The 22,415-nt window shown below is 41.8% G+C and overlaps 1 protein-coding gene across 1 annotated transcript in view; it reads right to left on the bottom strand.

Moving 5' to 3' along the window:
• The window catches only part of LOC147731106 (uncharacterized), a 485,394-nt gene that overhangs the window by 260,523 nt on the left and 202,456 nt on the right, over window positions 1–22,415 (bottom strand). The window contains exon 9 of the mRNA XM_086956073.1: window positions 19,647–19,775. Coding sequence (XP_086812199.1) covers window positions 19,647–19,775 — 129 coding nt within the window. The remainder of the gene's footprint in view (window positions 1–19,646; window positions 19,776–22,415) is intronic.

Genomic DNA, 22,415 nt, shown 5'->3' with positions numbered 1-22,415 from the left:
AAATATAAAAAATATTACATGCAAGACAACTGGTGAATTGTGCTCTTTGGATCCTGTTAATGTATGCAGATATTTCAATTTCACCAATACCTAAGCACTTATGGTGCAGATTGACAAGGCCTCAGTGTCACCAGTACATCAGTTTCTGTGAAGTAATAATGGCACTAGGGACTATTCCATATTTACAAGGAGAGGAAAAGCCACCGTGCGTGGCTTTTCATCTCCTTGAAAATATGGCTCATTCAAATGCACCACTTTGCGTTGAAGGGGCGTTCCATAAGTGTTGCTGTGTATGTTCCCACAACGTCCATGGAAGAAGACACATCTTAAGATTTACAAGAAATTGTAAATCCAGAGATACATGTGAATACCGTGCCACCCTAGAGGTGGTGTAGCGAGATGCACAGAGGACAAATGTTTTCATGTCTCCTCGTTTTTTCCTCTTTCAATGCATGCTGCATTCTACAACACAAATTGAAGGAAGAAAATTCCTTTAGTGATTATTTTTGTGCAAGAAGGCGTACTTTACTACACAAAAACAATCTCCCCACGACACAGACATCCTTGGTCCATGATGCAAGGGTGCCTGCGCCAGCACTTCACAGCTGTTAATATGCCAGTGCAGGGAGAAGCACAGAGTTGTGACATATTTATGTAAATATGCCACATACCTGTGCTTCGGAAGTGCCACAGCGCAGTCCGGCTAAAGAGTTTAAGGTGTCACGCTGCAGCACTTACTTATACTTCGGCATTTGTACATTCATCATACACTACTAATACATTCTTTTAGTCATCATTCTCTACACATATATTCAATCAAAGTTTCACACATTACCATGCAATATTAGTTCTTTATTTAACCAGATTAGGTAGTTCTGATAAGAACTTTTTTTTTGTTCTTTTTTTGTTTTACATATTTTTTTCTTTTTTCAATAATTTTGTGTATTTTTTGGTGTTTTTTTTTTAAAAAATGAGCAAAAAAAAGAACGAATGTAACTGGAAACTTCTGGAATTATTAAAAAACTAACAATGATGGTTGCGTTGCGCAGCACAAACTGCATCCACCGACTGCTCTCTCAAGCATATACGTTTTTTTGCACTTCACACAGTGCTGTTCAAGTAAGGCAAATTCTGGCCTCATGTCCAGTGCAGGTGTGGCTGACGGCGCTGCAGATGTACTTGACACTGGAGGTGAGGGGTTCATAGCAGCTCGCCTACATTCCTCCCGAGCCAAATTCAGAGGATGTATGGTTTTCATAGGTTTCTACATAGAGGCAGTGCCACAAGAATACTTCTTCTCACTACCTCTTGACAGCACACGTTCACCAATCCGGTAAGTCACCTTCCTTGCATTGACCTTTTTCTCCCCAGGTGGAAAACTGAAGAATTTCCACACAATAGACTCTGGCCTTTGTGGACGTGGTGCCCCCAGCAAAAATTCCTCCTCAGAAGATCCTTCCTCCTGCTGCTGCTGACCAGAAGCCATTTTCTTTATCTTTTTTGATAAACACCAAAAAAATACACAAAATTGGGTTCTTGAAGGAAAAGAGATGTCTCTTTAAAGATGCTCCAACAAGAATGATTGAAATGGGTGGGGTCCTTCAATAGTTACAGTGGGAAATATTATGAACCAATCAAATCTTTTTTTTTGAGGTCACATGCGCTCATGAAGCACGCACCCAACGCGACTTCGCGAAAATATATTTAAAAGTAATATAAGTTTAAATATATTATTTTTATGACTATCTTAGATAATCTCTTGCTCTAATGTGTTTATTAAAGATACATATATATATATAATTTTTGACATAAAAAAAAAATTGGCGGAGTCGCGCACCAGCACGTATATGATGTCACATGGAACCTGCCACTGCGCAAGCGTCGCGTACTGTAATTCAAGTTCAAGTTCAAGAATTTATATAGCGCACTACTCACCAAGAGGGTCTCAAGGCGCTTGGGGATGGGGTTCATTATTTATCGAATAGCCAGGTTTTAAGTTCTTTTCTGAAGGAGATGTGGTTCTGTGTAAGGCGAAGGTGGGTGGGGAGTGAGTTCCAGGTCTTGGCCGCCAAGTAGGAGAAGGATCTACCTCCCATGGTGGATCTTTGGATACGCGGAATTGCGGCGAGGCCTTGATTGGAGGATCTTAATTGGCGGGTGGGTGTGTAGAAGGATAGACGAGTGTTGAGGCATTCGGGCCCTAGTTTGTAGAGGGCCTTGTGTGCGTGGGTGAGGAGACGGAATGTTATTCTCTTGTTGACGGGGAGCCAGTGGAGGTCTTTCAGGTGGCCGGTAATGTGATTTTGGCGAGGGATGTCCAAAATGAGTCTCGCTGATGCGTTTTGGATACGTTGGAGTTTTTCAGTAATTTGGCTGTAATTCCGGCGTAGAGGGTGTTTCCGTAGTCCAGTCGACTCGTGACTAGTGCGTTGGTGACAGTTTTTCTTGTCTCGGAGGGGATCCAACGGAAGATTTTTTTGAGCATACGAAGTACGTTGAAGCAGGAGGATGAGACGCGTTGACTTGTCTGGTCATCAAGAGTGAGGAATCTAAGATGAAGCCCAGGTTGCGTGCATGATCTGTGGGTGTGGGTGCTGTGCCCAGAGCCGAAGGCCACCATGAGTCGTCCCAGGCAGAGGGGGATGATCCTAGGATGAGCACCTCCGTTTTGTCTGAGTTAAGTTTTAGGCGGCTGTTTTTCATCCATTCGGCTACTTCTTTCATACCTTCGTGAAGATTGGTTTTGGCGGAGTTAGGGTCTTTGGTGAGGGAAAGGATCAGCTGGGTGTCGTCAGCGTAGGAGATGATGTTAAGGTTGTGTTGACGCACGATGGATGCGAGTGGACTCATGTAAGCGTTGAAGAGGGTGGGACTGAGTGATGATCCTTGTGGTACACCGCAAATGACTTCGGTAGCCTCTGATTTGAATGGGGGAAGTCGTACTCTCTGGGTTCTTCCAGCGAGGAACGAGACGATCCAGTCCAACGCTTTCCCTTGTATTCCGATGTTGTTGAGGCGTTGTATGAGGGTGCTATGACAGACTGTGTCGAAGGCGGCAGAGAGGTCGAGTAGAATGAGGGCCACTGTTTCTCCGTTGTCCAGTAGTGTTCGGATGTCGTCTGTGGCTGCGATGAGGGCGGTTTCGGTGCTGTGTTTGGCTCGAAAGCACTTCTGTGAGGGATCGAGGGAGATGTTGGCTTCGAGGAAGGCGGCGAGTTGGCTATTGACGGCTTTCTCGATGACTTTTGCCGGGAAAGGGAGGAGGGATATTGGGCGGTAGTTTTTGAGTTCAGAGGGGTCTGCTGTGGGTTTCTTCAGGAGGGCGCTGACTTTGGCATGTTTCCAGCTTTCTGGGAAGGTAGCGGAGTTGAAGGAGCAGTTGATAACATCACGGAGGTGGGGTGCGATGATGGAGTCTGCTTTGTTGAAGATGTGGTGGGGACATGGGTCGGTTGGCGAGCCAGAGTGGATGGAATTCATTAGGCGTATAGTGTCTTCGGTGGTAATTGGGTTCCAGGCGTTGAGATTGTTAGAGGGCAGTATAGGTTCTGAGGGGGGTGGGGAGGATTGTTTGTTGGTACTGTTTTCGAAGCAGTTATGTATGTCGGCAATTTTGTTGTAGAAGAAGAAGGATAACGAATCGCAGAGGTCTTGGGAGGGAGTGATGTCGTTTGAGGCAGCGGTGGGGTTAGTAAATTCTTTGACGATATTGAATAGTTCCTTGCTGTTATGGGCATTGTTGTCGAGTCGATTCTTGAATGCTGATTTCTTGGTGGATCGAATCAGCTGGTGGTGTTTGCGGGTGGCTGCCTTGAAGGTGGTCATGTTGTCGGTGGTTGGGTTTTTTCTCCATGTTTTCTCGAGAGTACGGCAAAGTTTCTTGGATTTTTTAAGGTCATCGTTGAACCAGGGGACCTTTTTGCTGTCTTGTTTGGTGTGATGGTTTTTCAAGGGTGCTAATTCATCAGCGCTGTGAGTAATCCATTGTTTGAATTTGATGGCAGCTTGGTTAGGGTCCGATGAGAGGGCGGGTGGGTTTTGGTTGAGCGATGTGAGGAGTTGGTCGGTGGTGATTTTGTTCCATTTTCTTCGGGGAATAGGTTGTGGGGGGTTGTGGGTCGAGGTGGTTTTGTAGCTGAAGTGAACACAACTGTGGTCCGTCCAATGGAGAGCTGTGGTACGATCGAAGGAGATGTGTTTGCTGGAAGTGAAGATTGGGTCTAGCGTATGTCCGGCTATGTGGGTGGGGGTGTCAACAAGTTGTTTGAGTCCGAGATTGGCCAGGTTGTCCAGAAGGGTGGTGGTGTTGCTGTTGTTTTTCTTTTCCAGGTGGAAGTTGAGGTCTCCTAGTAGGATGTAGTTCTCGGAGGCGAGGGCATGTGGACTGATGAAGTCAGTGATGTCCTCGCTGAATTGTTTACGTGTTCCTGGAGGCCTGTAGATGAGGGTGCCTCTGAGTGTGGTTCTGGGGTCAGTGTGGACCTGGAAGTGGAGGTGTTCGGCGGTGGTAAGGTTAACGTCGGAGCTGGTCGTGATTTTGATGGTGTTTTTATGGACGATGGCGATGCCTCCTCCTGTTTGGACAGTGCGGTCTTTACGGATGATCTTGTAATTGTCTGGGATGTCTATGGCGATGTCGGGTGTTGATGATGCATTCATCCATGTTTCAGTGAGGAAGGCGACGTCTGGTGATATAACGTCGAGTAGATCCCAGAGTTCGGTGGCGTGTCTGGCGTGTAATGTGCATGTGTTCTGAATACGCAGGAGCAGGAGTCGCGGACCGGTCGCATACCAATTGCGCACATCACATAATATTAAATGTATATGACATAACTGAAAAAACAAGCAGCCGTCGCACATCGTACGCGGAACCTTCACGACTTTTCTAAAATGGCAGCTTGAATCCACACACCCATCATAATGGGTGCACTTTGGGTGCCCAACTCCAAACAAAACTTAAAAAAAATAATAAAGAAAACAATATAAATATCAAAATTAAAAAATAAAATTAAACAATATTTCAGTTTGAATTTTTTTTTAAAGATTTTTTTGCAATTTTCATAAAACATATATAATGTTATTTAATAAATAAAATATTTAAGAATAAACAGTTAAAAAACTGTAGAAAATCAGTATAAAAAAAGATATAACTACTATTACACTTAGAAATTAGCATTTAAAAAACCTTTGAAATTCACTGACAAAACCATAGGTTTCAGAGACGTTATAGTTAGGAATTAGCATTAAAAACAACTTAGAAATTCACTGAAAAACCATAGGTTTCAGGTGTGTTATAGTTACCTGGATATTTCACTTGTATAAAACCATAGAAATTCGTCCGTTATAGTTACTTCTGCTAACTATAACTTGCGCGCCCCCAATGCACTGCTGATGATGTCACATATTACATCATTCATGACATCTCAAATGACATCACTGATGACATCATCCATGTGACAATGTCATACACCTGATCACACACTACGTTTACCTTTGATCACTCACTGTAAAATACAGAGTACCATATTTGAAAACATTGACACACCAGTACCAGTTACTACATACCCACTCACTGATTCCTAAGTCTACACACACAACTACCCATCCACCCACAGAATCAATAAGATATGCAGTCACTGATCAATAGAACACTATAAAATGCACTCATACATCTAAATACGGATTGACACATCAGCAGTCATCCTAGTCGGTTATGCAATCATCCTACTCACTCATGAAAAGAATCAATCACACTTACATTTACTCACCTACACAGTTATACACACAACATCTCATTTATTCATACACATAGAAACTCATAGTTACTATGTTATAAAATCACTATTACAATGATACACTCATCCATACAGTTACTCTCACAATCAGTAACTGTTACATGTACTTATTTGTATACACCAACTCTCACATACAATGCTGCTTATTTTTGTACTTTGTTAAAGATATACCATTCACACATATATTCACTCACCAACACACCCAAAAACACACTCAGTCACCCAAATAACTGTTTCCACATGCACTCTTAAAGTCATATAGTTAGTCAATCAAGTACTCACACACCCCACCCAACCACACACACACTCAGTCTCCCATACAAATACTCAGCCAACTAATCAATAACTAATATAGACACTTACGTAGTTAGTGATCAATTGATGCAGCAGGTTATACAACAACAGAAACAGTAATGCACAGATTCACATAGTTTAGTTACTAAGCCATGTATTTAGTAAGACAATTTAATTACTCAAACAGACAGTCAGACAGCTACTAAATCCTCCATCCAGACAGTTATATATCCACTCAATCTTCAATACAGATTTATATATATATATATATATATATATATATATATATATATATATATATATATATATATATATATATATATATATATATATATATATAATATACATATTTAAATTTCAAACAAAACCACATTCACTGGATGATGTCATCAGTGATGTAATTTGAGATGTCATCAGTGATGTCACTGACCATGTCATGAATGTTGTAATATGTGACATAATCAGCAGTGCATTGCGGGCGCGCGAGTTATAGTTAGCAGAACTAACTATAACGGAGGAATGTCTATGGTTTTGTACAAGTGAAATGTCCAGCTAACTATACCACCCCTGAAACCTATGGTTTTTTCAGTGAATATATATAAAACTTTTTAGAAACACTCAGTCACTGGATGATGTCATCTGCGATGGCATCAGTGATGACATTTGAGATGTCATCAGTGATGTCATCAGTGATGTAACTGACCATGTCATGAGTGTTGTAATATGTTACCTCATCAACAGTGCATTACAGGGACACGAGTTATAGTTAGCTCAACAAACTATAACGGCCAAATTTCTCTGGTTTTGTATGAGTGAAATGTCCAACTAACTATAACATGACTGAAACCTGTGGTTTTCTTTCTAAAGATTTTTTAATACTAATTTCTAACTATAACGTCGCTGAAACCTATGTTTTTTCAGTGAATTTCAAAGGTTTTTTTAATGCTAATTTCCAACTATAACGTCCCTGAAACCTATGATTTATTCAGTGAATTTCAAAGGTTTTTTAAATGCTAATTTCGAACTATAACGTCCCTAAAACCTATGTTTTTTTCAGTGAAAAAAAAATATATATATATATATTCCCTCAATGAATTCCGCCACAGCCGCTGCCCTCCTCACAGCAGTTGCCTCAGCACGGGAAGGCGCACTCACGTCAGCATTTAATGATACAAAAGAAAAGCGCTGAGCACTCCAGGCACTTAAAATTCCTGTTTGTTTATCTCATAAGCAACCCATTGTGAAACAGACTGACAGATACTTTTCAGGCTCCTGGCCTTCATCGATGTCAGTTAATCAAAGTGAACAACCCCCTTATAAACCTACATTTCATTAGTTCAGTAGTACGTTTCATGTAACATAAAAAGAGGACTCATCTGGGTCCCGTCATTAGATAGTATAGTAAACAAGGTGGCCATCTTAGAGCAAATACTACATTATGTTCTGTCAATCATTCACATTGATTATGCCTTCTAATTCATTGTTTTGGTAGACGTTATGAAGAGGAAAATCAATACTGATATGGAGAATTGGGATATGTTATCACACAGTTATGGGGATTCTGTTGAATAGGAGACAGGTGTTCATTACCCTGGATGTCTGAAATGAGTCTTTTACCACAGCTCCATCATATGGTGCATTCATTATAAAATTACTTAAAAAATGAATGAATTAAATTAAATATGAAGCCCTGAATGAGCTTAACAATGGCCCTGTCATATGTTGAATTGCAAGTTTAGACATAAAGCCCTGGATGGGCTTAAATAACTTCTTATCTATCTTCCCTGTAGTTATACCCCTGGTTGTGTAGAAGAACTGTATGGTATGCCAGCTGTTCCCTATAAATGCCTGGTCTTGATTCTCCCCCATAGACAAGGTCTCTGTTGCTGGTCCCTGGTATTTCACAAATAGTTTACTAAATATCCTTCTGATGGTTACTTATTTCACTTTCACCACAGCCTGAATTCATCTTATATGTACCCATAATTCCTATTCACTGTTGAGCTCTGTGGTTCCTAATTCAATTCTGTATCAGGACTCTAACTGTCTCAACAATCTCACTCGGTCTCTGCCCGCTATCTCACTCGGTCTCCGCCCGCTACCTGTGTGTTACTTGATCGATACAAAAAAATAGCCCTCAATATGTTTTGTGGTGCCGCAGCAGCACCATCAAGCATATTGTGCTATAAGATCGCCACACCACCGCCAGGGTTTGCGGATTCCTGGCAGTTGCAGCGGTTCTCTGGTGGTCCGACTGCCTACTTGTACTATGGCCGTGGGTCTGCTGGTGCAGCGTTCCCCGACCACCACAGTACTTCCACCATGAGTTTGGCAGTCCCATGGACAACCAAATTCATAATCAGATCTGAAATAACTTATCCAATTCATTTAATATAAAAACATTTACTAAAAGTGATAAATAATGTAAAATAAATATCTATAAATAAACAAATAATATACAATTTAACAAGCAAATAAAAATTATATATATATATATATATATATATATATATATATATATATATATATATATATATATGGATTGACAAGTCGACTCGGAAATGTTTCCAAAAATACGACAGCGGACCCAAATTTTCAAAGGTGCAATTTTATTCGTGCATGAAACCCCGCACCTAAGCCATGACGCGTTTCGGTCCTCCTTGACCCTTGATCACATGACATAAAACATATATATATATATACGTCAATAAGACACAATGATGGAATCAATGCATGTAGCAGGTTCCTTAAGACAGATCCATTTCCTATCTAGAACACACAGAAATAATCATCCAGATGATGACCTTTTGCCTAGAAAAAACCTTTTTTGTTTTCAACGAGACCTATTATCGTCAAAAACAGGGGACGGCGATGGGAACTTGTTTTGCTCCCAGCTTCGCTAATTTGTTTATGGCTAGCTGGGAGCAACAAGTAGCGAGGACCCATCACCTATACCGTAGCCATGTGAAAATATGGCTGCGGTATATAGATGATCTATTCATTGTGTGGGATGACCCTAGAGAACAAGCTGAATCATTTATACAAGATCTGACTGACAATACTCTCAATCTGAGACTAGAAGGAAAAATCAGTAGCTCTGAAGCTATTTTTCTAGATTTATCCGTCGAGGTGTCTAACAAAACCCTGACGACAAAACTTTTCCGCAAAGAGACAGCCGGGAATACTCTGCTTCATGCATATAGCGGACATCCTAAAGCACTGATCCGCCGTATTCCATACGGCGAGTTCCTCCGGGCTCGGAGGAACTGTAGTCAGGATCAAGACTTTGCCAAAGAGAGTAAATGCATGAAGGAAAGATTCGAATAGAGAGGTTACCATCCTAGAGTCATCGAAGAGGCATTTCAGAAGGCTAATAAGATTAGCCATGAATCTCTATTGAACCCTGAAATAAAAGATAAAGGGAAGAATAAGAAAATCATCAGATTTATATCAACTTACCACTCTAAATCATGGAAAGTTCAGAAAAGTCTTATCAGACACTGGAAAGTGCTCAAGACAGAATCAGCTTTGTCTGACGTTTTGGGTGACAATCCCAGTATGACATACCGGAGGGTAGACTCATTGAGAACCAAAGTGAGTCATAATGAAATTAGCACGATAAGATCTAAGACCAGTAACATCCAAGGTTTCTTTACATGTTTCAAATGTAAAGCGTGCAAATATAGCTCTAACGTGAAAAAGGTATTCTTCCCAGTAGAGGAGAAAGAAAAGAACATCGGGAAACATCTAACTTGTCTCTCTGAATATTGTGTATATATTCTGGTATGCCCTTGTCCCAAAAAATATGTTGGGAGTATAATGTTCCCAGCCAAAACACGAGTCCTTCAACGTATGAGGGCTATCCAGAATAAAGATCAAACCTCACCTGTGGCTCGTCATTTTGAGGAGTATCACAAAAGTAATCGGGATATCCTGAAACTTTTTGTCATTGACAAACTTCCACCTATGCCAAGGGGAGGGGATAAAATCCGCAAATTGAGACAGGTGGAAAATAGATATATCATCAATCTAGATACCTTGATCCCTGGAGGCCTCAATTCTGAAGAGGAAATGATATGGCATCTGGGTGACACGTAGACTTTGCCTGCCCATGCAGTGTATTTTCAGTATTTGTCTGTATATATCTCTTTTCTGTTGTATGTCTTCTGCATATAATGTAAATACACTCACCTGCGTCTCCTGCAAGAACTTGTTTTTAATCATTTATTAATTGGTTTATTGTTTTTCACATGTTTAATTCATTTTGGGAAAGAATAGGGCACTGTTAGAAAGTCATTCGATTTCATCAGTACAGGTGTTATGTATGGATATTAGCATTGACAGGCATATTTTGCTTTGTCTTTTCCCCTTTCCTGAAGAGCTGCGGAGGAGTTTGATTGCTGAGAGACATTCTTAAAGCTTTAATAATTTGGACACTGGCCAAGATACCTTCCCACTGGGTAGCAGGATGTTCTCAGATTCATTTCTTCTGGTCTGCTTCCGTGTTTCTCTCCTTTCTCTAAATCTACAAATTCAGGGGCCGATTATGATCGCGGACGGACTTGCCTCCGTCCGCGATCACTGAGGAGGAGGGGACGTCCGCATGGGCTGCGGAGTCCCCTCCTGTGCGATTAGGATGTGACCGCCACCCTGGCGGTCACATCCTCTATTTTTAACATTGCGGCGGGTGCGGCTTCAAGCTGCACCCGCGGCAATGTTAAAAATGCAGTCATTGCATTTGCATGCAGAAAGAGGCAGGCACCTCGCGGTGCCTGCCGCTTTCTACATACAAATGCAGGGGGGTACCATAGGTACCCCCCATGTGCACCCCCCACCCCCCTTCACCTAGGGGGCCCGCAACGGGCCCCCGCAGTGAAGTTACACATGCTTTTCCACGGCGGAAAAGCAGCCGCGGAAAAGCATGTTTTACATCCCATCCTAATCTGCCTGACGGTGTCTGAGAGACACCGTCACCAGATTAGAGCTTTTCCGCCGCGGTTGTAAGCCAGCCACGGCGGAAAAGCTGCGGACGGAAACCAGGACCCACCAGCCATCCTAATGTGGCGGTGGGTCTTTGGTCAGTCCACTGCGGTTTTCCGCATCCTCTGGGCCGGCGGTGGCTTCCGCCGGCCCCGAGGATGCGGAAAAACCGCAATCCTAATGAGCCCCTTAGAGTTGATGATTTGCTTTGTTACCTTAATCCACTGGGAATTTAATTGATTTACAAATATATTAGGCACTGGCGCTATATAAATTGGTTCTAAATGCTGGGCATTTCAAGAGATTAACTAATCTTGTAATGGCATTTTATTTTGAACACTGTGAGCAACTAGACAAATTGATGTATATATGACGTTAATTTTCGAATTTATACTGATATTGTCTCCCATGAATTTCAGGTCCTGCAGCAAACAGGGTGCAAATACTAACAGCAATTGAAATATTAATTCTTTTGAGTAGCAAACACAGTATGGTTGATATTTTCTTTTATATGTGTTTCACAATGTTTTACTATGCTTAAACACCACTATAAGATGACCACCGCAATTTGACTTTTCTGTCCTTTGTTAATGTTTTCACTGAGGTAATCACATGTGCATTAGTGTTTTTTTGAAACTTTATTTATACATGTTTTGAACATCACTCAACTACCCGTGATCAAGGCGACTGGTTCGCTGAAACGCGTTGGGCTGTTTCATGTATCTGTGTTTGGAACTGATGTAAAATAAATATCATCTTTACAAGCACACCCGACTGTTCGAGTGATTGACGTGCCACCTGAATGGAGTGCATCGGCACAGTTTTTACTGTGCTTTGTGAACTACAATATATATATATATATATATATATATATATATATATATATATATATATATATAAATATATTTCACACACAAAAGGTTACCCTTGAGGAAGAGCCGCCAGGTAGGTTGTTGTTGCACTTATTTAATTGAGATACTGCAATGCGTTCGAGCAAAGAAACGTGCTTTGAAGTCCATAGCGCCTTCTGCCAGACGCGTTTCGAGTGTCCTCTTAATCATTGGCATTCAGGTGCAGCAACGAGTTCAGGCAAGCATGCTGCTTAATATCACACATGGACCGCCCTAGTGGGTGTGGCCGCTACTGTGGCCTTCTGGGTCATGAAGTAGCATGAAACTGTGTTTCTCGAGTGAGATTTGCCCAAAGTCTTGCGTTAAAAAAGTAAAATCCTGGAGTAGGTAAAGATCACGCTCTCCTGATGCGCATTGCCTGGTTCGTGTGTCCCAATAGGCACTACCTCCCTTATCACGATGTCCTCTTATCCAAAGACACCGCAGGTCCGCAGCAGCAGAGTGGCTCCTTCCGCGACTGGGTCAGCCGCTAAACATTTCACACACAACAGGTTACCCTTGAGGAAGAGCCGCCAGGTAGGTTGTTGTTGCACTTATTTAATTGAGATACTGCAATGCGTTCGAGCAAAGAAACGTGCTTTGATGTCCATAGCGCCTTCTGCCAGACGCGTTTCGAGTGTCCTCTTAATCATTGGCATTCAGGTGCAGCAACGAGTTCAGGCAAGCATGCTGCTTAATATCACACATGAACCGCCCTAGTGGGTGTGGCCGCTACTGTGGCCTTCTGGGTCATGTAGTAGCATGAAACTGTGTTTCTCGAGTGAGATTTGCCCAAAGTCTTGCGTTAAAAAAGTAAAATCCTGGAGTAGGTAAAGATCACGCTCTCCTGATGCGCATTGCCTGGTTCGTGTGTCCCAATAGGCACTACCTCCCTTATCACGATGTCCTCTTATCCGAAGACACCGCAGGTCCGCAGCAGCAGAGTGGCTCCTTCCGCGACTGGGTCAGCCGCTAAACATTTCACACACAAAAGGTTACCCTTGAGGAAGAGCCGCCAGGTAGGTTGTTGTTGCACTTATTTAATTGAGATACTGCAATGTGTTCGAGCAAAGAAACGTGCTTTGAAGTCCATAGCGCCTTCTGCCAGACGCGTTTCGAGTGTCCTCTTAATCATTGGCATTCAGGTGCAGCAACGAGTTCAGGCAAGCATGCTGCTTAATATCACACATGAACCGCCCTAGTGGGTGTGGCCGCTACTGTGGCCTTCTGGGTCATGTAGTAGCATGAAACTGTGTTTCTCGAGTGAGATTTGCCCAAAGTCTTGCGTTAAAAAAGTAAAATCCTGGAGTAGGTAAAGATCACGCTCTCCTGATGCGCATTGCCTGGTTCGTGTGTCCCAATAGGCACTACCTCCCTTATCACAATGTCCTCTTATCCGAAGACACCGCAGGTCTGCAGCAGTTAAAGCGGCTTTCAGGTCGCGGAAGAGACCCACCGCTGAACTGGGGACCTGCAGACACGATAGCGATGTCTGTGTGCTTGGACGGAAGGTAGATGTGCACCATGCAGGGTGGTGCCCACTACAACACATTGGCATCAGCAAAGCAGAACAGTTGACCCAAGGAATCCTGTATCTACCCACTTGGGCTGAAAAACTTTTTATTTTCGAAGTGTAACAGCGCACCCACAGGGGGTTTATTCAGCGGCACTACAGTACCCAGAGGGCCGTGTTTACGGCCGCGCCTTAATGGGCGGGGTCCAAGCATTTATAATTAAAAGGCTCTGATACTTCGATATGCCTGCACGCCACTGACGAAGGGATGAGGTGTTTCCCGAAACGCGTTTGGAGTGTTGTTATTATTCAGAACAGGATTGCTGTTGAGTCTGCTGTTAGCATGCTGCCAATAAAAGTGTGCTTTTAACAGCTTCCTTGTGGTCTTTTCCAAAAGGGATCCTGCATCGTGTTGGATATATAAATATATATATATATATACATTTTTTTTTATTCAAAAAACTTTATTTCGATATTGAAAGTAATATCATAAAAGCAGCAGTGTTAAAAACATATATAAATCACAAAGTGCCAATTGCATTTCCATTATGGATACATCATGTATTTTGAAACAGGGGTATAATCAGAAAGTGCCAAGTGCATTAAAAAACAAAGGAAAAAGAAGTAGCAATAAAACTACAGACAAGAGAAGTCATGTACATTAAAATCTATTTGGATTTTAATCATAAAAGCAGCAGTGTTAAAAACATATATAAATCATAAAGTGCCAATTGCGTTTCCATCATAGATACATCATGTATTTTGAAACAAGGGTATAATCAGAAAGAAAAAAGAAAGTCTAAAATACATAAATACATATCATATATTACATCGAGTTCCTAAACTTTACCAGAAGTTTCAAAAATGTAGCTAGGATGTGGACCACATCCATATTTTCTAGCCGTTGCAGTCTAATAAAGGCCGAATGCCCCACTCATTAAAAATTGGTTTAAGTAGGATCTTTCTTGGAACCTCATAAAACTTACAGAATAAAATACAATGGATATTAGTTTGGGGGGCGAGATCATCACAGGGGAAGGGCAGTAAATCTCTTGACCAGTCATTGCAGGCTGGGAAAGTAATTAAGCGATAAAAAGATCCCATTCTGAACCTTGAGAGAAGCATTCAAGTATAGCAATTAAGATCACTTGCAAGGTACAATTGGAGGCCCGGTTCTGTGGTAATTTGCTGATAAGCTAATACAGATTTTTTAAGTTTTTCCATGGACCATCTTTAATTCACTAGATGATCCATTGCTAGTTTATGCAGGGCTTTCCTAGGCATGGTTTCCATACTAGATGGGTTATTAAAAAAACTCGGGATGACCAATCTCTGTTAACATTGTTTCCACATAAGACAGCCACTTGATTTGCCTTTTACCATCAAGTTTTAAACAGTCAGAAATTATGTTACAGTTAAAAGCGGTCTCAGGAGTAACCCACAGCCTATGCCATAACAGGATAGGCTCAGTGATTATGATATCGGAAATATAAGGGAGACCCAGCTCTATATGTGCAAAGTAGGTAGGTGAGGATTTAGGGACCCCCAGGAGATATCTGAGAAAACAATTTTCAGATTGCTGAATTGAAATTGAAGTATCAATCCCCCAGATGCCAGACCCATAAATGGCCGTGGAAACACATTTGGCCTTATATATTAAAATCAACTCCTTGACAGGTCTACCCCTAATTTTGGCCGCAAAATTCTGCAGAGCTCCAATCGCCTTAGAAAATGCGAATTTTCTAGCTTTAGTTGCTGTGTGCCAGGAACACTTCCTGTCAAAAGAAATCCCAAGGTAGGGGAATTGATCGGTTGTTTCTACCCTTCTACCCTCGAGAAAGATGGGACATGGTGCTTATTTTGTTCCACTGCCACAGGGCATGGAGAAGGTTTTTGATATATTAACCTTAAGACCCTTTTCCCTCATAAAAAGCGTAAACTTTGATACGGCCCTCTGTAAGCCCAGCCAGGTCTGCGACATAATGGCAGCGTCGTCCGCATACAAGAGGATGGGGACGGAGTGACCCCGGACTGAGGGGTAATCAAACTGAGAACCCTTAAGGTGGCCGCTATATTATATATATATATATATATATATATATATATATATATATATATATATATATATATATATATATATATATATATATATATATATATATATATATATATATATTTAAACAATAATAACAAAAGTCTTGAAATCTGGTAAAAATAAATATACTATTCTTACTCCAGTTTATCCAACAGTAGGGAAAGCACTGGCTTTCAGAGAGGAAAAATAGGCTATTCCCACTCCATTCTGTGCTACAGTAGGAAAAGTACTTTACTTCAACACATAACATATTTGAAAAGCCATATAAGTTTACAAGAGGGATAATACTATTCCCACTCTTGTTTGTACAGCAGTAGATAAAGCGTTCGACATCTGGAGGGTAAAATTAGTAGGGAAAGCGATGCACTTCGGAGTGGTGAAATGTACTATTTCCACTCAAGTCTGTGCTACAGTGGGAAAAGTGTTGGACTTCAGAGGGGTAACATTCACTATTCACTATTCCCACTCCAGTCTGTGCAACAATAGGGAAAGCGTTGGACTACGAAGGGGTATAATTTACTATTCCCACTTCAGTGTGAGCAACAGTTGGGAATGCGTTGGACTTCAGAGGGGTAATACTTACTATTCCCGTTCCGTCTGTGCAGCCGTAGGGAAAGCATTGGACTTTGGAGGGATTAAATTTACTATTCCCACTCCAGTTTGAGCAACACTAAGGAAAGTGCTGGAGTTCGGAGGGGTAAAATTTACTGTTCCCACTCCAGACTGTGCAACAGTAAGGAAAGCATTGGACTTTGGAGGAATTATAATTACTATTCCCACTCCAGTCTGTGTAACAGTAAGTAAAATGCTGGACTTCATAGGGGTAATACCTACTGTTCCCCCTCAAGTCTGTACACCAACAGTAAAACACTGAATTTAGGAGGGGTTACATTTACTATTCCCAGTCTGTGGAACAGTAGGGAAAGCACTTCACTTTAAACACATAACATATTTGAATAACCTTATAACGTTATAACAAGTATAAAACTCTTAATATAAACATTACTAATAAACCAAACAAAACATTATATAAAAATATAATTATCTTAATTGTTTTAAAGTTATACGTTCATTACTTTACTAACTGCCCACACCATATCCCCACAACCCTGGCAGCCCACATTTAAAATATAACTAACATAAATAAGTATAATGCAATTAACACAATTAATATTCAATTAAAAATGTATTAATACAATAACCATTAATTGTTAAGTAAATATTACCTAAATAACTTTACAACCTATACCTCTACAAACCCAGCAGTCCACACCTAATATATTAATTAAAAAATAAATTAATTACGCATGTTACATAATTAATATTCAATTCAATTATAAATAATCAATTAATAGTTCATTTCTAATTAAGTATTAGTTAATTTACTTCCCAGCCTATACCCCTACAAACCCAGTCTGCACCTAATATATAATTGAGTATACTTCATATACTTCCCACACTATGGGCTTGATAACATGGCGGACAGACTCCAGTCCATCCGCCATCATCTCCCATGTGGGACCGCCTGCCAAAAAGGCGGTACTCCCACAATAGGAATTAGGATGCGACCGCCACTGTGGCGGTCGCATCACCCACCTTTAACATTGCAGTTAAAAATGCTAGCTCCATCACCCGCTGCACTGCAAAAGATATATTTTACATATCCCTGTACTAAGTGACAGGCGTCATGTGATGCCTGTCACTTTTGATACACCCAAAGAAATGGCCATTGTTGAAGGACGTCCATCCCCGCTAGCCTTTTCATGGCGGGTGAACGGTCATGGAAAGGCTGGTGGGGAGGGGGCATCCTAATCCCTATGCTGGTGCCTGGTAGGCATGCCACAATTTTAGGGATTGGGAGGCCCTCCGCCACACTGGCAGGTTCAAGGTGCCATTCCGATGCATGACGGTCGGGCTTTCCGCCAGCCTGCACACCACCTGCCATCAAAATATGTCAGGAGGAAAAGCTGCTTCGGATGGCGGGGAGACCGCCATCGACAGCTTGTAGTAGGGGGTCTTCACGCCACCCTAATCAACCCCTATATCTCTACAAACTTAGCAACCCGCTAGAACACTATAAATTGCTATTAGCAATTTAATTACAAAATGATAAATCCCTTAAATTTGCAAGCTATGTTTGAAAATATTATTAACAATTCTGAGAGGATAATAAAACATAAACTTAATATATGAACTAAAACACATAAAGAACTGTATTTTTTAGAACTATATTTTTCAAAACGATACTAACAACAATATTTATAAAAACGATATTACTTACCTAAAAAACAATATCCTCGACAACGATATTCCTGCATCATGATATTTTTTTAACACAATATTATTGTTCCACTATTTCACCTCCCATTTCACTGCTACAACAGTTTTCTTGCTCTCCTTGTCTGGAGGAGAAGTATCCCCACTGCCTGGACGGAGCCCTCTTCCTTGCAGAATGTACAACTACATAGTATGGCGGAACCTGATGTAAAGTGGGTCGTGTGGGGTTGGGTCTTCAAAGATCTCTGTGGCACATCTCATCCTGCTATTTGGCATGGGAGGTCCTGGACTGACCTATTAGTCCTAGAAAGGGTCTTAATCACTATAGGCAGCTTTACCTTGTGGTGCTGTGCTGTCCGTTGTATAACTGTATGGTATAACTGTATGGTAGGTAGTGGTGTCATCCAGTGGAAAGGCCTCATAACTGGGGTTTAGGAGGTGCTGATGGTGTATAAGACCTCGTGATAGGAGGTTGTGGAAGTGGGCTGGTGGCTTTGTTGCTATCCTTCTTAGGTTGACAGGTGTGAAGCTCGGAGCTCTTCTGAAATCTGCTACTGAAATGTGAGCTTGCTTTCCTTTGGCTCCTGAGTGAGAGAGGAAGGGATGGCTGAGCTAAGATTTTTCCCACTGAGTGGTGGATGAAAATCTCACACTACCTGATGTCATGGGCTTCAGGAAACTTGACAATGAGGAGTGTCTTACTCAAGTAAATTTTGATGTAATGGTGTGTTTCGGCAACAAGCATGTGGTTGATTTCGAGTCAGCTTTAAAGTAAATTTCAACGTGGAAGAGGATTTTTCAGACGCTCAGGTTGAGTGGGTGCTGAGGCTTACTGGCCTTCACCGGTGTTTTGCCTGGGGTCTTTTGGGGTTGACAGGCATCAGAGCTGTGAACTGGACCTAAAAGTTAGAGCCCTTTGTAGCTTGCCTTAAGGGTTCACAAGGAGTGGTTGCGGATCTCAATGTAAAGGTGCTTACAAGGTCCGCCCCAAAGAGCTGATCCTTTAAGGACTGTGATGAGATCGAGGCTTTGAGGGTTATTTTTGTCCTGGGGCGATATAGGAGTTCTTCCTGTTCCTTTGCCTAAGAAGTTTCGAAGGACAGCATCTGTGTCGTATGGAAATCTGAAGGCCTTGACATCACACACTGGTGGATTAAGTCATCCTGGCTGCAGAGATATTGTTTTCTTCCACTGATGGAACTAAATAGTCAATGTCTTACACAGAAGGTCCCACTGAAGAATGTCGTCAGTCCTGCAGATGGTGCTAGAAAGAGTGGTGGAGTATTTGTTCTGATATACTGTGGGCTAGGGGTGGGTCAGAGAACATTTTGCGATCAAAAGGTTCTTTAACAAAAAACAAGTCGCAAAAATGCGAGCTCAACTTTAGATAGCAAGACAACGCAGAGCATCATTATCTATAGCCGCACATTCAAGAATTAGTCTACAGCATATGAGAATATCTAGATACATTTTAAGGTTAAGTCACCTTGTTTAATTCAAGAGTATGTCTTAAATACCCCAAGATCACTATGTAATTAGGATCTTGATTCCTCTTCATCCCATTCGAACCACAAGTTCTTAGTCTATTTCTTTGATGATCTTGGAGCTTGACATAGATTAGTTAAAGTTGCATTCAAAATGTGATCAGCAATATAGAAAGGAGGTGAACAAAAGAGCTGAATGATGCTGAATATGGAGAAGGTGAGGTGGTCAAGAAAACAAATTTAAGATTGAAGCAAAGTTTTGCAATAAAAGAAAATAAAGCTCCACCAAGTCCAAGCCCAAGTCTTCTGAGCGCTCACCATTACAGGACACTTTGTCAGAGTGAAGCTGGAAGCCAGCATGGCATGTACACAGGAAGCTGCCAAAGGTGTTTTGGCAGGAGTGTTGGCACAGACGGGCTCCACCGGGGCAACGGCACTCATTGACATCTGAGGGAGAGACACAGGATTACAGGATTAGTACATAAATGCATGATAGCGTGAGGGAGGTTATTGTTATAAATGATAGACTAATAGGCTGTGCATCAGAGGACCGGAGAGTAACTTCATTTATACCGCAGCACTGTAGGCACCAAAATGCTATATGACAGAAAATACCAACAAAATGCGTTCTGTTGAGGATACCCACTGCGAGATCACTGATGTCCAAGAGCCTAGGCTATTACTGGACTTCAACTGGATATCCAAAACTCCAATTATATATTTGAGTTTCATCAGTTTGCTATAGAAGAAGTCAAAGATTAGTCTAGCAGGTGCTAGCAGTTTTAGACTCAGCCCAATGCACTCAGTTTAGGTTCAGACCTTGCCATAGCCCTTCAGTCAAATGTTGTTCCCAACTCCCATTGCGTGATGTCAGCAAAGATGGTTGAGATTCCATCAGGGATGTCATCACAAGACGTTATGAGCAGTGCATGGTCTGGGCATGATTTATACTTTGTGCACCATATAAACTGGGAACATGTAGGTTTCTGCATTATAACTAAAACAGAATTTTAACTTAGGGTCAGATTTAGGGTTTGGTGGATGGGGTACTCCCTCAGAAATGTGACGAATACCAAGTACACTGTATACACATGTTATAGGATATGATGCACTTGTAATAGAGTGGATGGTATAACTGACACTTTTGTGACAGGGTATGCCTTTCGGCAAACTCTAAATGAGGCCCTTAGTTGTTCAATGGAATTTCTGACATACAACAAATTAAAAAGGGATCCAGAACTGAATGTAATATGTGGTATGGAAAGGTTCTCTAGCAACCCAGACAGGTAGGGAAAACATATACACTGTACTGTCTTACTCAATTACATTATATGAGTAATGAACACAGAGCTCTCACCTATGTAAGGTGGCATGCTTCACCATCAAGTCTGATCCTCCAACCTCTTAAACATAATTCTTAGGGGTGTGCTACTGTGTATATAGGATTTAATTTACCTGAGTGGGGGAACAATTGTAATGGTCTTACACCCTGGATCCAATATTTGGTTTAAACAAGTCTTACTACTACAGTGCTAGACTGCAGAAACAGCTTAATGGGACCCGGAGCCTTGGGCTCCTTGTTAAACTTGGCATTCTTGGTGTGGTTCCCCTGACTTTTCGTCGCTACCTCCTGCATTTTTGACTGTGTACTGGATTTCTTTTTTGCTGGTGCTTAAATGCTTTGAGAACTTTGCCACTGCTTAGCAGTGTCAAAGTGCAAGTGCTCCCTGTGAAATATTGTGATCATGATTGGCTATCCATGATTGCCATATTTGATTTACTGATAAGTCCCTAGTAAAGTGCAATGTGTGTTCCTAGGGCCTGTAAACCAGGTGCTACTTGTGGGCTTGCAGCAATGGTTGTGCCATCCAACGGAGTAGCCCTGTAAATGTGTCTCAGACCTACCACTGTAGTGTCTACAAACACAGTTTTATACTGTCATGTTGACCTAACCTTCCCTTGTCTTATATGTAAGGCACTCCTAAAGTAGGCCCAAGGTCCCATAGGCAGGGTGCACTGTATTTTAAAGTTAGGGCATGTACTAGTGTGTTTTACATGTCCTTTTCATTGGAGTTGCACTGTAACATTTAACATGTGTAACTTTCACTCTTTAGGCTCTCTAAACTCAGAATTTAAAAACACATCTTTTAGTAAAGGTGGTTTTTAAATTGTGTATTGGCAAATGCCACTTTTAGAAAGTTGGCATTTTCTTGTTTGGCCATCCTGTGTGCATTAGCCTGTTTGTGTATTCACTGTTGGAGTGACAGGAGCCAAGGTGTGCATTCACTCTAGACAGTCACAAGGGGGGTTGAGGTGAGCCCTGCCTATCCAGGGTGATTCATAACCAGGCTGAATAGACCTTTCTACATTCAGAGTGATAGGAGGAGTTTTAACAAGCACCTGAATGGGCTGTGCCTGCTCTGCACAATGCTGTCCACCTCCTGTAGTGAAGTTTGGCCTGGGTTTTACTGAGCTCAGAGATTTTTGCAACAAAGACTACAACGAGAAAATGGGTGTACATTTTACAACCTGAAACCTCAGAACTTTAGATCACTTCAGGAGACAATAGGAACCTCTGCCAAGGAGAAGAATTCAAGAGCTGTGAGGAGAAGTACTGCCCCTTTGCTTTGCTGGGTTAACCTGTAGTTGCTGCTTTTTCCAAGGAGAGGACAAATACTGCAACTTTGCTCTGCACATACTTGTGAAGAATCTCCAAGGGCTTGTGTGTGCTTGCCTCCTGTTTTGAAGTCGGAGGGACACAAAGACTTCACCACCAGCTTCTTGAGGTTGTTCTTGTTGGTGGGAGCTGAAAGAGCTTGAAGAAACCAAGAAAATGGATGCATTGCCCTTACAGAGCCTGTTTTTCTCACAGCACCTCTGAGCGGGTGAAATGTCCATGCCTCTCCTTCACGCGGCCGAAGAATCAACACGGCGATCATCTGCATGCAGAGTCCTGTGCACCAATCTCCAAGGTCACCGCACCGACTCCGACGCAGGCCCTGCTGTGCGGCTGAAAGAACCAATGCATCGTGGGACCGCAGCTGAAGAAATCGACGCAGTGGCTGACTGCTGCGGCAGCATTGACCT

This window comes from Lissotriton vulgaris, chromosome 2_1 (genome assembly GCF_964263255.1).
Source record: "Lissotriton vulgaris chromosome 2_1, aLisVul1.2, whole genome shotgun sequence".
NCBI lineage: Eukaryota > Metazoa > Chordata > Amphibia > Caudata > Salamandridae > Lissotriton > Lissotriton vulgaris.
This window is presented reverse-complemented; position numbering and strand designations above follow the sequence as displayed.